At 33.2% G+C, this 18,035-nt stretch overlaps 1 protein-coding gene across 1 annotated transcript in view; it reads right to left on the bottom strand.

Annotated features, from left to right (window-relative positions):
* LOC107436120 (pancreatic lipase-related protein 2) overlaps nucleotides 1–8,249 on the bottom strand; it is a 37,681-nt gene extending 29,432 nt beyond the window's left edge. Inside the window, exons 1-2 of the mRNA XM_016047701.4 lie at nucleotides 8,073–8,249; nucleotides 261–526 (exon numbers count right to left, since the gene is read on the bottom strand). Coding sequence (XP_015903187.2) covers nucleotides 261–526; nucleotides 8,073–8,187 — 381 coding nt within the window. The 5' untranslated portion in view covers nucleotides 8,188–8,249. The remainder of the gene's footprint in view (nucleotides 1–260; nucleotides 527–8,072) is intronic.
* Nucleotides 8,250–18,035: the final 9,786 nt, after the last annotated feature.

Raw genomic sequence — 18,035 nt, 5'->3', positions numbered from 1 at the left:
GAGGATTTGGAATGGCAAACAACTTTCAAAATGTGCAGAGATAAGAGAAAATTTCAAAATATATGGAAGAATGAAAGAATTTCTGAACGTATATAATAATAATCGAGTTCCGCAATATATATGGAATAAGGAGAAAGTCTCAAAGTACATGGAATGATGAACAAGCTTCAGAATATATGAAATGGAATAATGAGCACGTTTCGGAATTTATGGAATAATAAGCATGGAATATTGAGAATGCATGAAAGAAATGAACTCACTTCCATCCACTTTCCATAGTACTTGCTGTCGATGAATCCGTGAATAATGAATACCGTCCTATGTGTGATGTCCAGCTCCTTCATGCTCGCCTTGTCGTTGAACTTCACCAGATTGAACTCCATGGGATGCTTTTTGGTGTAGAGGTGGAACTCCGTACCTACGGTTGCCCTGTCATTGGGCAACATGTTGATTGGACGGTACAAGAGGTGGAAGAAATCTTTCGTAATCTCGAAACAGCCAAGATCGTCCATGCAAACCTTTGCACCTGAAATTATAATAAATATTCTTTTTTCTAATCTTTTCGGGAAAAGAAGAACTCTTCTTAAACGAGGACATTCAGCGCAAACTGTTTAAACCAAAGGCTCTCTTACAGTATCTCTTATAATACAATTGCTACATCCAATGGATGGTTGAATGAATGTAAACACTAATAAAGCTTGATAAAACAGGAAGAAATTTAGAAAACTTCGGGTGTATCCCTCCTCTTATGCTATGCTTACGAGGCGATGTGTGAACAGGCTTAAGATTCTAGGAAGTTTTATTAATGTGATTTGTGTTTAAATTTGCACGTCATTTCATCATCCATGGGAGTTCCGTGTAATTTACAAATTCTAACTGGTTGTGAGCCTAAAATAAATTTCAGAAAATGAATATCACAACGTAAATAAAGTGTGAGATTTGCCATGTTTTGAGTATTATCCCTTATTTGGTTCTATATTTGTGCAAAATATCACCGTTTGTTATTTTTTGGGTTGCATCTTGCAGGGCATAGCATACTTTCGGAGTCTTCCAAATTCTTATGTTTATTTCAATGAAATTTAAGTGTACAAAAAGCGTTCTATTGTAAACACTACAAGTATTGTTGTTATTGTTGTTGGCCAGCAGTGCTAGACCAGGTCCATGACGTTATACACCCTCAAAAAATCCAACACCGTCAATGGATCATCTGCTAAATCCTGTTTGGTGAGCCCTAGGCACGCGAGGATGTGGTGAGGAGGAACAAATTTTGACTATTACTACAAGTATAATAACGTTTGATGGCACCATTTTTCAACTTCAGGCTTAAAAAAGTAGTAACTCCGAAGTCTTACGACTAATTTTAACCCGTAAGACCATCTGTGCTTAGCTTTATACGGTCAACCATCCATGCATTACTAACAACACTCCAGAATGTTTTTGGAACATTTTTCATTTATATGGCTACGAAAATTAATGTTCTTCAATCTTTATTCTTGGCTTCAAAACGATTTAAAGTTATTTCGACTATTATTGCATACGATTTACTTTAATACATAATAGTATAAAATTAAAAAAAATAGAGGATAATTGCGTCAAGAAGACATGTCTGGATAGTTCTCGTGAAGCCTTGTTGTCTCGTGAAATTCTCGTCTTGAAGCGCACTCACCTAGGTATGATAGCGATAGACTTTATTGACGATCGAGATGGGCTACTGGTGGCGATTCTCTACCTCTGGCAACACTTCGCATGCTTTCACCATTAGCGTGTGGAGAGTCATAGGAGAAGGAAGTACGTAAGTTTCTCTCGTGGTTTTCAAATAGATTAAAAACTTTTAAGTTAGGAAACTATATGGAACTGAAAAATTTAACATAGTTCTAAAAGAAAGCGTCGCGGAAGTTTTAAAAAAATGTTTTTTCACATTTAAATACGGAAAATGTTAAGGAAGGGAAATATATCGTAGTATATTCCTAAACAGCTTAAAAGAGGATGTCCGAGATAGTCTGATTGGCAGGGCGCTGGACAAACGTTCGTGAGAAGGATAGTTCGAATCCAGTTGGTCTAAGACTCCCCATGAAGTAAATGGTGACTGATTCACGTTAAATCTGTCCGGTCACAAAGTCCTCCATGTTTCTATAACAATTTATACCTCTGGGGTACTGAAGAGGAGATGGATCGTTCTCTGGTTCAGATAAAAATTACGATCTGGGGATGAATGGAAGTATGAGTGGGTCTGGCCTATAAGCGGGTGTGACATATAGGTGTGACAGAAAGTCAAATTCTTGGCAATAGATGGCGCCTAATGGAAAACAAAATCACCTCTTACCATGGGGTGGGTCAAGACATGGAACTGGTCTTCTCCCCAGATGCCGTAATCAAGCATTGCGATAGCGAATAACCAGGCAGGCATGATTTTAAGTGTGAACAAAATTAAACTCTCTCAGCTAATTTTTCTACAGCTAACTCTGCCACTATTCTATCACCTCTATTCTATTTATAGTAAACCTACTCTTTTTCTTCAATTGCACTACAGCTTACTAAAGGTCAAAGTCGTGTCACTAAGCTTTCCTTAACGGATCCGATCTGGCTCTACTCGAACTATTTATCCGACAATGATTGGTTTATGAATGCCTCTGTCTCTACGCAGTCTATCCATCTTCTTCGAGATGTTCCCCTTCACCCATTCAATTCATGTGTTTCACAGGATACGAACTATCACATCTAAAAATATGTGTTCGAGCCTCAGGAGATCAGATGTTCTTCCATTAAAAATTGATGTGGATATTTCATGGAGATCCTTATTCATGAAAAATGAATTACATATGTCCGTAACATATGACCTTAGCATTTACCTTTCCATATGTCCTTAACATATGATCTTAACATAAGATCTTAATCTATAACCTTAACTTAAGACCTTAACATATGATCTTAACATAAGATCTTAACATATATCCTTCACATATGACCTTTTTCTTAAACGTCTTCGATTTCCTCCGAGAACATCACATCTTTTTTTAAACGTCGAGAAATAATGAAAAATCGGAAATGCACACGTTTAAAAAAAAAGGGATACTTTTGTCTTACAGAGAAATGCACACTCCATACTCATCTGAAAATATGAACAAATTTCAACTATCATATTCTTATTCCTTTTACATATGTTAAACAAATGCAGAATATCATATGTCAAAACGACTTAGTTAGGAAATTAAGTTCGAAGATGATTCTCTGCACCTATTAGTTACCATTAAAAAGATATATTTGTTGCATATGCAAAATTAAATTTTTACATAGATATATGGATATTCTCGAATCGTAAAATTTTCCGAGGAACGTCGCCTGATGAGTTCTCTAATCATGATTTAAAAATCTGGTCAAACAGGCTGTTTGTATATTCTACAAAATTTCAGAGTCAAACAAAATTTTCCTTCAATGATTTTCTCTCAAAAATCAAAATTGGAAAGCCCAGAAGTTTTAATTTATTTTATAATCGTCGTTAAATAGCCGACCTAATTTTGCGTTTGCAACTTCTAATTTTCAACTTCATAGCCTTGTAATTTTGAAAGCAATCCAGAAGGCAAGGGATCTCTTATATCAAGTATTAGGGGCAATTTGCCTTCGTGGAAGACTTTTTGATGAAGCTAACCTGTAGTTGCGTTACATGGAGTGAAAAAACCACGAAACCCTCCCACGGTTAGCCTGTCGGCAAAGGAACTCCTACCCATGATCTGTCTACCACTGAGGATATTTAACACCAGTCCTGCGGTCGGCGTGAGCCGGATAAGGAATTTTTGTAGACCAGCCGCCGCTGGGATTTAAATCTGGCTCGCCTCATTGGAAAACAGGCCCAGATGATGACAATTCGGACAATTTACCCCAGTAACCACTGATATTGCTCCAGTTACAATTAGCAGTAATGAAAATAAAGTTCCCTTTTTTACAGCGTCTTACGAATCAAGAACACCGAACAGAAGTCGCTGTAAATTTCTACACCATTTTAAATTTTTTTTACACTCAATGACTGAACCAAATGTTTGTTTCAAAGAAGTAAAAAAAGTTTATGAAAATTTTATCATGAATCTGAGCACGCCCGAAAACTTTTTTCAGTTCTCGGGTTGATGCGCCAGTCTCTTCACTATACATAGCACATATAATGTATCATAGTATCCATTTAAAAGTATACTAAAGCTGTAATCTCTTCTGTTAATTTATAGTAATATAACGTCATTAAAAAATTCACCAAAATTAAAAATTGTCTCCGAATTAACTGAGTAATTTAGGTGACATTTAATTTTACGTTTTGTGGGCTATTTAAAGATACACAGATAAGCAGTTAAACAATTCAATGTGATATCGACGTTCAGATGAACAGGTGTCAACGATCAAAAAATTACTTTCACTTGATAAGCGAACTCTTAATCGTGCCGTTCAATAAAAGTGTTTATTTATAAGGAATTATGCTTAATTGGAGTGTTTTTCAACAAAATCAAGGTCAATATTTTGTTAAAAGTGCTACAGAACAAAGCATTGCCGAAAATATATCTGTTTCAAAATTGTATGGAATTGATTTTAATACTTTAATTCGTGAGGGAAAAAGTGATTTTATTTCGAATTGATATTATGCTTAAAAATTTTGAGCAGTTATGTTACTATGTTATGTTTCGTTACTGAATAAATGGCGACATTTTAAGTTAAGTATTAAACTTTATTATGACCACATTTTTACCTTGAAACCCATTACGGATTCTGAAAAAAGTAACATTTAACACTGATGTAAAAGTACCTAAAAAGAGTGGTCGGGCGTTTATATTTAGATTAATTACTTATTTTCTACTTTTAGCATTTTAATTTTAAAATCATCAGCGCTCTATTGTCAGGTCTTGTATAATTTGTCTTTAATTTGTGTACATATCTTGGTTCATCGTGAATACTTTTTATTATATTAAAAATGAAGTGTGATATTTCATATCCCATTAAGTATACAGAAAAAATATATCACTAGAACAGTGTGCGCGAGACACAACGGTGTAAATCCAGCACTGACGTCATTGGTCACATGTGTGGGTATGGGAGGTCTTCTTCTTCTTGAAGTGAAGTACCCAATTGTATAATATTGTATAATAAAGGAATCCCTTAATGTGTAAAAGTGCACTAGTAAATATAAAATATTTTAATTATACGTAAAATTTAAAAAAAAAATGCTTTAATTTCAAGATTTCAATAAAATGTGTGATTTATTTTGAACATTCCTGGTTTGTTTAGAATTCAGAAAAGATTTATAAGAAATGAGTTCGCTTACTTACACCTTCTTGAGAAATTAGCTGAGTTAAAAGGTTTTAATAAAATATTTATTAATCTATAATTTTGCTTATTTTCCTGTTTTAATTTTCATAAAAAGGAAAAATTATAACTTATAATATTGCATGTACTGATTCCGATTATGAATTAAAATTTCTTGCTCAAAATTATTATTTTGATAAAGATCAAAAACTAATCTTTTTTTCTTCATAACTTTGTGTATTTCATTATGCTTAGAAGAATGTAAAATGCCTGAACAAAGAAAAAAAAATTTCTATGTTATGTGTTTCAAACATTTTGTGTAATTTGAGTAGACTTATTTTACTAAAACTGGCTAAGATCTTAAGAATGGATATTTTTACACAACACTTTGAACACAACTTAAAACTTAAGAGCTCAGTCCCCTACTCACTTTTCGACAGTGAAAAGTTAATTTCTAATAACGTATAATAATTTTGTATTTATCATTTTAATTATATATGGATATATTAGATTTGCATAAAGCTTGTTATGGGGAGCCGTGGGGGCTCAGGGGATAGAGCGCTCGCATTCCAATGAGGTGAACAGGGTTCGAATTCCAGTGATGACTGGTCGATTCGAATTTCGCAACCGGTTTTCACAAACCACAGTGCTGACGTAAAATATTCTGAGTGGTAGACGGATCAGGGGTTAGAATCCCCTTGCCGTCCAGCTAACCGCGAGATGTTTTCGTGGTTTTCCTCTCCGTGTATCGCGAATGCTGGTTAGTTTCATCAAAAAGTCCTCCACGAAAGCAAATTTCTCCCTATACTTAATCCAGGAGTTCCTTTGTCTTCTAGATTGGATTCAAAATTACGAGACTACTGAGTTGAACATTGGTAGTCGTAAACACAAATTGGGTCGTAAACACAATTGGGTAAACACAAATAATAAAAATAAATAAATAAAAATTTTAAAAAAAGGTAGTTATGGGTGAAAATATACCCTATTTTGCATTTATTAAACGCTACAGTTTAATAAATATGAAATGGTATGTAAGTTAGGTATCGTTTAGTTATGTTTATCAGGAAATGTTGTAAAGTTAATTACAGTCACAGCATTCATTTAAAATAAGTGAATACCGCTTTTAGTTTTAAGGTTTCAATTCGGAATATTAATCAAAATTAAATGAGTAATAATATCAGAGAATAATACTAAGGAAAGATGATAAATAAATAGTACAGAAAAATACCGTTAAAAAAGAAAAATGTTGTTACAGTTAAAATAAAGATGAGATGGGCTGACTCTGTGGAGTCTGATTTTCTCGCAATTAATGAAAAAAATTGGAAATCAATGATAAATCGGAAGTCGTCACGGAGAAATCTTCAGAGGAAGGTATTGGCTCACATTGGGCTGTCTGGTCAACTATGATGATGATGATGATAACTATTATTATGCTGATGACAAACAACTTAATTTGAGTCCTTATTAATTAAGAAATCATACCATATGGTTTTTACACCAACAAGAATGTGCCAACAACAATAACAATCAACTTTAGATTTTTTTTTTTTTAATGTAATGTTGAGAAATAAAAACAATTTTGTTCTAAAGGACATAACCGAATGTATCAAGAAAAACTTTTTGTAAGCCAAATTATGAATGAGTTAAAGATGATAAAAAATAAATACATAACATACTAACTATGCACGTTTTTGGTTTTCCCCGTCAGCAGGGATTCCCGATTTTTCAAAATAATAATAATAATTATTATTATTAATAATATTATTTTGAAAGCATTCAACGGGAAGAACAAATTATTAATGCTGATATGAATTTGTTCCAAGTTGTGCTGAAAACGCATAAAATAAGACTAATAAACTGTTATAAACATTGAGAATATTAATAAAGAAACGTAATTCTTTATTTATTAAATTAGATATTTTTATTATTTTGTAATTGAAAATATCGATGAAAAATACTTATTGGTTATTTTATGAATGCATATCGATTGCATAATTTTATATTATTATTGAAGGAAATAGTTTTGTTCTTGTGATTTTACAGAAATAATTTCATGTAAGCAAATGAAATATTAATTAAATTATGATTTATTGATAGGATATAAATATAACAATTACGACATTCATTCATCACCACTCCTCGATAGCGCGTGGAAATCTTGGCCACTCTGGGTTTTCTCGTCCTGTTTTTAAACTTTTTTCTCTCTCGACTACTGTGGGTTTTTTTATTTTTTTTTTTTTTAAGTTTTGCTTCTCACTTTTATTTATTTTATTTTTTTGCTAACCACTTTAAGTTCTCTATTTCAAATCACTTTTCTTTCTTCTCATTTACGTCTGGCAAGTCTTGAAATTGGGCGAGTATTTTTCAGCGCTTCAAACATGTCGACTGTTATTTCCATTTCGTATATTTTTGAAGTGAATTAAATTTTAAATCAATCAATAATACTGGCTAAAACAGCTCTAACTGTCGAAGTCTCTGTGATCCTTCCACCTTTTAGGCAATTATTTAAAGTCTCATAAACTAAAATCAATGTAAATAATAAGGAAAGCGTGTTTTAACAATGTCCGCTATTTGTAGTTGAAATTACTTTTCTTACAGGAGAGAATATATGAAAGGAAAAAAAAGCTTACCATTGATCAGAAGAAAAAAAAAATAAATAAACTTTCAATATTTTCATTCAACATTTTATCTTTATTTCATAACATCGATTTTTTTTTCCTAGCGTAAAGCATTTTATTTTTTATTTTATTTTATTGACATTAACTGATAATTAAAGAGAGGATAAAATTTACCGATCTTGGCATACTGCATCATTCCCAAATCATCATCGTGAGTGTTGTTTTGGGCGCGAGTCAACGCTATCAGCATCAAACTAATAGCTAAGCTAAACAAAATTGCTCCATTCATGATCAATGCTTACACAAATTCTGAATAGTTTATTCTCTATCAATACATTAAATGATGAGATCAGCTGTTCTGTTCAATAATCTTTGAAGAGAGAAACCGATAAGGGACCATCCATAAATTTAAATTTTAAGAAAAAGTGTTTTTTCTTCTTCTTTTTTTACTGATTTTCCTTTTGCTCAGATTCGCATCAATGCAAAATGTATCACATTCAAAATATTGAAGCACTCATAGAGATTTCAGAGCGTTCTAAACTCTAACATACTATCATACAAAAATACTGCATAGCATGTTTTCTAACATTTAAGGACTAAATTTTTATCTTATTTAATCCCTTTTTTTTCAATAAATTATAATCCTTAATATAATCGGTAATCTTCTTATATTACAACTGTTAATTGAGTGCAGAATAAAATCTACTTTTAGAGATATCCTCTATTATTGTAGCCTAACACATCGCATTAAGGCTGTTTTTCGAAGGCTCTATTGTGAATAATATGCTACTTTCATAGCTGCTGATAGTTCGCAACAGTTACTCATAACTGTTTGGTCAAGTTCACCCTCTACGTTTATTCTGAAAATGGCACAAACGTCAGGACGAAGAAAAGAAACAGTTGTAAGAAAATGAAAAGCGTTTGTGGTCTCATTTTTCAATGTTTAAAAACTTTCACCCATGTTGCATAATCTTTGCTCTTAAAAAATTGCAAAAAAATGAGAATAAAGTATTGATTTTTATAGTTTTCATCTAGGTGAAAAAATGTCCCCGGATTGGCGAGTTTTAAGTAAGTTTCATGACTTTTAAAATGTTTAAATTGTCCGTTCTAAGGCTCAGACAATCCTTTACAGCAAGATAGCACATATAGTTTAAAATTATAGCTTTGATTCAAGTGAAAGGCACCTAAACTGTGACTGTGACTTTTTAATTTTCCTTGGCGAAAAAAAGAGTTTCGGAAAATCATGTTCATCTAGAATTTGAAAACCGTTACATGATTGTTAATTGTTTTGATTTTGTTACAATATAATTGGACGCGTGGATAATAATTATTTCTCACAAATATTCATCGAAATAATTCTACAGACACTGTCGCCCACGAGCAATCATTATTTCGCTCCAACTAGAATTAATCTTCATCTTCAGGATAAATATTCTAATAATACTGCCTTTCTTCAAAACATCTTCGACAAAGTTTATCGTAGTTTGCTGAAGACTCCGAAGGGGCATTTTACCTTTTCATATTAAATTATCCAATCAGGTGATAATTTTGTCATGATTTAGAATAATTTCATCGGTTCCTTGGGGTATTCATCCACTTTTCCTTCGAGGTTAATATCTTTCTCACCTGTACTATGCATGATTCCTTATCGCCTTACGAGATCGTCGCCAACAAAACCAATTATTTTTATTTTTTGAAATGCCAGATGCTATTTAGGTAAAGTATGAAATAATCGTCCTGATGAGGTTATTATGTAAATGGTGTGCATGTTACTGTGAATGACCGAAATCGGTGGCTGTTGACTTCCACCGGTGAATGTTGACAATCAAATTAGTCGCTTTGGTGAATGTCCGAAATATTTATGATCCCAAAGTCAAGTTTGAGGCTATGTACTTGTTACTGTGAGTGACGGAAATGGGTAGTTGTTGACTTCCACCGGTGAATGTTGACAATCACATGAAATGTCCGAAATACATACTAGGCCAGTGCCCGGTGTACATTTACCCGGTATGCCCTACATCAATGTTTTTTAAGGTCAAGGACCACTGCCCGGTATGCATTTAACCAGTACTGCGAACAATGATATTTCTCCTAATCATATCTTCAGTAGATATTAAAATATCGAATAAATACAATAGTATCAACGAATAAATGAATATCAAATCATATATAACAAATATTTCTGACATTCACCATAGCGACTATGTGATTGTCGACATTCCCCAGTGAAAGTCGACATTCTCTTGATTTTGATCATTCACGGTAGCATGCTGATCAATAAATAGAACAGTGCAGGAAAGTAATAAGAGCTTCACCAGTGAAGAAATTAAGAATAAGGAAAAAAAGAAGAAAAACTTGTTATTAAGAGAAGCAATTTGGCAATGTTTAGTTAATTCTTATGAGCGGCAAAAATACGAGAAATATTTAGTTCGATTTCAGAGGGCGGGAGATAAACCCAGAAATAAAAAATTCTTCGAAAAATTAAGCTGAGTTGTATTTGATAGCAAAAATCCTCGACATCAAATCCAGCTTAGAGTATGCGGACACACTCTGCGCTTTCGTACGATGCACCGAAATGGATTGTGGTTAAATAAATTGAGAAAACATTGTATACATCGCGTTTTTTGTGTAGTTTATTATGACAATTGATATGGGGGGGGGGAAATTTCATTTAGGAAAAGAGGAAATTAATGTTTTTTAAAAAACACCCAATGTACACTAATTTTCGTAAAACTTCCATCAAAAATTTATAATTAGACCATCGACTTCACTTCACTTGTCAAAAGGTGATGAATACTTTAGCTAAACATGGTTTTTACCCATTCATCAGATCCGTAACAGTTAATGAATTACTGTTGAGTCTGTCACTTGATAAAATGCATAAAATCTTTCTACAGCTGGGATAAAAGTCGGCTTTTTAAAACTTTAATCTTAAGAATTAGGAAAATCTTTCTTTCCTTCTTAGTAAAATAATTATCAACCTGATTATTATTAAACCTAGGTAGCAAAAAAGTTTGAGATTTGTACAAAGAGCAATACGAATTAACCCAAGCAGCAAACTAACTTGGGCCCTCATTGGGCCAAAAATCGTGGCTCAATAAGGTTCAAAAGGCCATTATTTTTCCTATATTGGCCCTATATAGCATTGTCCGATTCAGCCAATATTTTACAGCCACTTTACAACCAATATCGCGGTCCTACATAGAATTTTCATTGTTTACCCAATGTAGGTTCTATACTGGCTAATGTGGGCCCTATACAGGCCATTCTAGAACCCATATTAAAAAAATCTAGACATCCCAATATGGGTCCCTCGGCAAGTTCTTATAGAACCTATATTGAGCCAATTTTGAACCCAACGTGAGCCTAGGTAAAATTATTGCTAGGGAAGCTAATTCTGCTGTTTTGTGTTGACTTCGAGCTGGATGACCTTTTAAAGCAATTGTGTTAGGGGTGATGAGGACGAACAAAGATTCAGATTGGAAGGATAAAAAAGAGAAGATGATTTTGACCTAGAAGATCTTTAATTTATAACTTAATTTTTAATGTGGATACGTAGGTACGATGATGTTGTGGACATGTCAATATTAACACAGTCTTCTTTTAGTGGTAGTAAATTTACGCAAAATCTACCAGAAATTTTCTTTTCTAAGACATCCCTTTAATCTTCAGAAGTCTGGTGAGGCACAATTCTCATACAGGTGTATTCCCTTTCATTAGACTTACTTTTATTAGATTTTAACATTAAATATTAAAAATACTTTCAAAATTATTTTCACGGAACTCTTTATTTTTGGCTAATATTAGTTTCTTTTTTATTTCACTAGCTTTTTTTTATAAATAAAAATCGAATAAATAAGTGTCCAACAGCTCTTGCCTAATGACATGAGGGGATAGTGTGGGCGAAAACATCTTCTTTTAAGAAATAAAAAAGATTAATAAAAAAATTATGTATCGAAATGAACTTATGTATCATTCAAAATTTAGATAAACGTTCAAATTTTAACATAAAAATTTTAAATATCTTCGAAATAATGATTAATAAGCTTTTGTGGCGAATTTGTAGAAACTATTCACGCCAGTCTCCTCTTCCCTACATTCTCTTACACCAAAGAACATACATAGGGGGAGAAGGCTAGCTTTTGTAGACATAATGTAAACCAGTCCAACTGTAAAAATTCTATGGGAATGAAATAAAATTTAAAAGTTCGGCAGTTAATTTCGTTCGAAAGGAGAGAGTTTTTCCATTTAAGCTTTGTTTCTTTATCGAAATTTTATAGATTAGTTGTTCCTTCGTAAGAGGAAGGTTCTGAACATTTTTCACCCTTGTTTTGAACTTTAGGGTTTTCACGATTTTTGAGCTATCCATACTAAGTTTATGGTTGATCCCTAAGATAAGACAATTTTTGTAACAAATAATGTTTTTAATCTTGTTTCTTGGGATATTCGCACATATGTCACTTGCTATAGATCCTGATCTTTCTCACGAGAAAAGAAATAAAAGATATTAAATCGTTTTGTTTCAGGTTTTTTATTTTTTTTTTATCTTGCAAGATAAATATTTTGCAAAAATATGTAATAAAGAGATCTCAAAGTGTTAACATTTCGTAATCGAAATTCGATATCCATAATATAAACTAATTTATATTTTGCGCACATACTATTACTAAATAGTTTTCGCAGCACGTGGGATTGGGATTTTTTACATGGCTTTTGTAGATTTTAATGACTTACATGACATATTTTTATTATTTTTATTTTTCCTTCCATTTTGCTGGGAAAACTACATTCATTATAAATAGCGCGGAAAACTAAATTAATAATATACAAAAAGGGAAACCACGTTAATAATAGACAACAAGAGAAACTATAATAATAATATATAACGGAAACTGCATTATTAATATACAGTAAGAGAAACTGCATTCATTATATACAGCAAGGGAAATTACAAAAATATACAGCGAGGGATACTACATTAATAATATATGGAGAGGGAAATTACATTGACAACATATGGCAAAGTGAATTTATATCAATAATATAGCAAAAGAGAGGCTAATTTGAGCAATCTTTGTCAATTTTCCAAAAAGCTAATCTAAGAATGAAAAGAGAAATTTAAGATTTTGAAGGCAAGAAAGAATTTCATTTTGAATAATACATAAGCTTGTTTGAATGTATACTTTTTTAAATATCTTTTAAAAATTACAATTTGCACAATTACCCCCATGTTATTGAGCTAGTGTAGACACTTCTTTGAACTTAAAAAAGAAGGTAGGTACTTTATTTACGTCGCACTAAAGCTTCGCAATGGGCTATTGGCGACGGTATGGGAAACTTGGACGATCTGAAGGCATCCCATTGCAATGTTGATCCTCTGCAGAGGGGATGGCTCCCCTGCTTTGGTAGCCCGATGACCTGGCCCACGAAATCGAGCATTTTGCGGTAGTTTAACAAGGACCGATACCGCGCACTCTCGGTCCCTACGTAAGCTGATCAAAGTGGTCACTCAATCGCTTACTTACCGTAACCAGTGATGCTTGATTTCGATGTTCTATTGGGAACCATCTCTTTACGATCAGCTCACTGCGGGACCTAAGACTTAATAGAGATATTGCCAAGAGTTTATCTTACGTAAACCGTAACTCTAACCGTATTTTCTAACCCTTGGCGATACTGTAATTTGTTCGGACATTTTTGCGTCTGCCATCTGAAACTCAAATAACGGTGGGGTAAAAGTTAGTGGAAACTTTAACGCTTTTCTAGATCTCTGGATTATTTAATGCTTGTTACTTCTAAAAAACAACAAGTAAAATCACCATGGAATGCATTTTTTGACTAAAAAAAAAGGCTTAATTAATACTTAAGGCTTAATAAATATTAATATTGCTTCTTGATGACTTACAAACATTTACAGAGCTCCCCTATAGCAGCATAATAAACATAAGCACAATCTGCTAGAAATAATAAATTCCATGCACCAAGAGTTTATCTTCGTTAGGTCTAAGACATTAAAATGATTATCTAAGAATTTCAAATGTTTAATACCTTTATAATTTGCAGTAAATTATTCAAATGAAACATAACGATGAACATAATCCGAAATACGGAAGAAAAAAATTATCTTCTTTAAATATTCATAGAGGAAAATGGACTCATTAACAAAAAATATGAAGAAAACACAAACACCAAAAAAAAAAAAAAAATTAACCAACAATCCAAATGATGAGAATAGCTCTTAACCTGTTTATGCCTAGCGTTCTTTTAAAAGAACAGTTACTTTTTTCAAAAAATAAATAAATAAATAAAAAGTAGTAGCACAAATGGTTTTAAATTTGTTGGAACTAGTTACCTCTAAATATTGATGATTATTTACTTTTGAAAATTAAAGCATTTCAGATAACTTTCTTTGTAATTATTTTAGAAAAAAACTGATATATTACAGTTTTATAACTGAGTATATTACAGGTATATTACTGATATATGGGTCTGGTTCGACAATCACTTTATCGACAGGCCATTTCATCGACAGACCAATTCATCGACTAGGTCATTTCGTCGATAGGTCATTCCGTTGGCAGGGTCATTTCGTCAGCAGGGTCATTTCGTCAATAGGGTCATATCGTTGGCAAGGTTATTAGGTCGACAGGGTCATTTTATCGACAGGATTATTTTGCTGAAACTATAGATTAAATAAATTGATAGGTTGTTGAGAAGCGCTTAATCGAGAATGGTTGATGCATCAAAATCTACTTCCCTACATCTAAATTGTATTAGATCAACACTTGTTTTCATTATAGGTAAGGATTGTCTTCAGAACATTCTAATCCGGACCGTTGTCAAAAATTGATATAGTGTAACGTTAGCAATCAAATTATTTCTAATATCAAATCAAATTAATAAAATATAATATCCTAAAAATTAAAAGTAATAAAAATATATTACAATGAAAATTTAGACACTTTTTCAGGGGGGGGCTAAAGTTTTTGCTGTAAAAATTTTCAACATTTTTAAATACATTTTAACAAAACCATAGACTTCAGTGTAATTCCCACAGCAATGAAAATAATCATAGGCCTTAAGTAATTATATTTGCATAAGTAAACTGATTCACATGGTATCTTGCAAGTAAATTTTTAAAAAAGTAGCTTCGAAACATATAAGAGACTGTTTACATGAGGTTAGAGTAGACAGATAGAATTTTTCTGATATTTTAGCAATAAAAAATTATCTGTTTTGGTAAGAAGGAAAAAATGTGTTACATTTTCACCCTTCATTCACTCCCTACATCAAGAATATTTCACCTTTTCGCAAGGCAAAAGGCCCAGAACAAACAAAAGTGGCTGCTTCCACCTACTCACTACTGGTATAAAGCAAAAAGACCAGGACTCTCTCTATCTCTTCCTGGTGACAGGCAAACCAACAATTGCTTATACCGACTGGCCAGTGGACACCTGAAAAGTCTCACATTTTCTGCTAATGAAAAGATCTTTCCTCTTGCCCTAAATGCCAACAAAACCAGGCATCACCTGAGCACATCTTGAGCTGTTTAGGGCTGGACTGGAACGACATTCATTCCTCTCCCATTCTGGTTTCGGATTTTCTTAATGTCAACGGATTTATTGATTTGGTCTGACCCCGTCAGACCAGATGGGAATTAGCAACAACAACAGAATCTTTCACAATAGTTATTGCACTTGCTTTTGCGATGCTAATCTACAATACTGCACATTAAAAATTAATCTTAGATATCTTTAGATCTAATACATGGGTAAAATATGACTAGGAAAAAAATGTGAAAATACAACTTAAATGTGTAAAATACAATTAGAACACCAGATGTAAAAAAGGTTTCGTTTTTGCAACGTGATGCGAATAGAGGAATAGGCAATTTTCAAATGAATTGATTCTTTTCTGGCAACTTCAACATACTATAAAAATTTTGCATCAGAATAGGTTTTAAAAATTTCAACACAAATATACTAAATTACAAAGAAGTGCAAGGGACATAACGTCTAATCTAAAAAAGTCATTAAAATAGTTTCAAAATTATGCATAACTTTGCCTACGAAATAATCTTTTCTAAAAATTGTAGACGAAAATAACGCTGTCGACGAAACGACCCTGACGACGAAATACCCTGTCTACGAAATGACCCTGTCGATGAAATGACCCAGTCGACGAAATGACCTTGTCGATGAAGTGACGCTTTTGGTGAAATGACCCTGTTGACGAAATGACCCTGTCGACGAAATTGCCTGTCGATTAAATGGCCTGTTGAGCAAATGACCTAGCCTATGAAATGGTCTGTCGATTAAGTGATTGTCGCTGAAATGAATGAGACCCCTGATTAAGGCAAACCTATGCACTAAACGCGAAAAAAGTCAAATAAAGAAGAAATACGAAAAAGTATTTTAAAAAAATAAGCAGATTAAAATGTATACAATATATTTGTGTGACCGTTTTATTACGACGATATTATCGGACATTGCAATGCTCTAGTCTAGAGTCTAGTCTTAGAGATGAAAGTTAAATTAGAAAAAATATATATTTTCGAAAAGATAAGCATCTCATACAAACGAAACCCTGGTCATTTTTTATTAAAGAACGCTTATTTTTATGGCATTAAATTCAATGCAAACTGAGACAAAAGAATAATTATTTATTTATTTAAAATAGTTCTATCATTCATAATTGAAAAATTTGCTTTTATACATAATTATATCAAAACGGGTCATTTTAATTGACGCCAAATTTTGTTCATCGATTCTGCTTTCAAGACGCCAACAAAAGCGACATTAAGCCATTCGAGAATAAGACCGACTAAAATTAAAATCATTTTCAAAAAATTACGTACTTTCAATAACATTTTCAATAACAAGTCAATGGAAGTAACTCAGTTTCGGATCGAATGAAAACGTGTCAGCTAAGCAGGTGCATATTAATGCAAATCATAGCGATGTTGCATTGGGTTGCTTTGAGCAACATTGCAATGCTTCTATGGGAGCTGTGATGACTCAAGGGATAGAGCGTTTGCCTCCTAATGAGGTGAACCGGGTTCGAATCCCACAGTTGGCTGGTCGATATGAATTCCGCATCCGGCTTGGACCGACCACAATGCTGATGTAAAATATCCTCAGTGGTAGACGGATCATTGGTTAGAGTCCTATTGCGGTCAGGCTAACCATGGAAGGTTTTCGTGGTTTCCTCTCCATGCAAAGCAAATGCGGGTTAGTTCCTTTTAAAAAGTCCTCCACAAGGGCGAATTCCTCCCACTGCTTGATTCAAAAGTTCTCTTGTCTCCTGACTCTGGTTCCAAACTACAAGGCTACGGAGTTGAACATTGGTAGTCGTGAACCCAAAATTGGGCCAGCCGTTCAACGACGGTTATGAATACAAGCAAGTGCTTCTTTGAAGTACACCTGAATCCAAGAGATGTTCCATGACGTTTGTCTGAAATTAATTAGGTTGCTCCAAGATCCATTTGTTCCATGGGATTTGTGATGCTTCGAAATCCATTGGAATGCTCTGGAATATAATGTGATGCTCTGAGATCAATGGGGTTCGCGATGCTCCACTGTTATGGTGATGCTCCAAATGTATCAGTGACACAGCGACAGGAGATCAGAAAATTCTTTTTAGATGGCTGGAGGTCAGAAGTACTTTCTGGGGTCCGAGTCAAAAGATCTTCATCAGCACAATACTGTTTAAAAAGAAAAAAAATGTAAAAAAAATTGTGATAGCATTATTACGATCACTGGTTACCAATTGGTCAAATGCTTTTTTTTTCTGGTTTGACTTCGATGAACGCCACAACATTTCAAAAACGAGTTTTTTTGATAAACTGAACGCTTGAAAATTTACAATGTTGAGTGTGTGAATTATAATTTTTCTGTTTAATTTTTCAATAATGGATAACTGGCAGAGAAAATCATTTCATTCATTTAACCCCATTGTAAAAATGTTCTTTCAATTTTCAAGTTTGGAAAATTGCACAGAAAATCACTTGAGTGCTCCTGCAGATGCAATGGGTACCCGCATGTACGTGTGTAATTTTTAGTGAGAATTCTCCAACGACGGAAAGCACGCTGTTAAGATTTCTTTTTTCTTGAAGTGGTCACTGTTAGTAGCAAAAAT

This window comes from Parasteatoda tepidariorum, chromosome 5 (assembly GCF_982258835.1).
Source record: "Parasteatoda tepidariorum strain Cologne lab strain chromosome 5, Ptep-v5.0, whole genome shotgun sequence".
NCBI lineage: Eukaryota > Metazoa > Arthropoda > Arachnida > Araneae > Theridiidae > Parasteatoda > Parasteatoda tepidariorum.
This window is presented reverse-complemented; position numbering and strand designations above follow the sequence as displayed.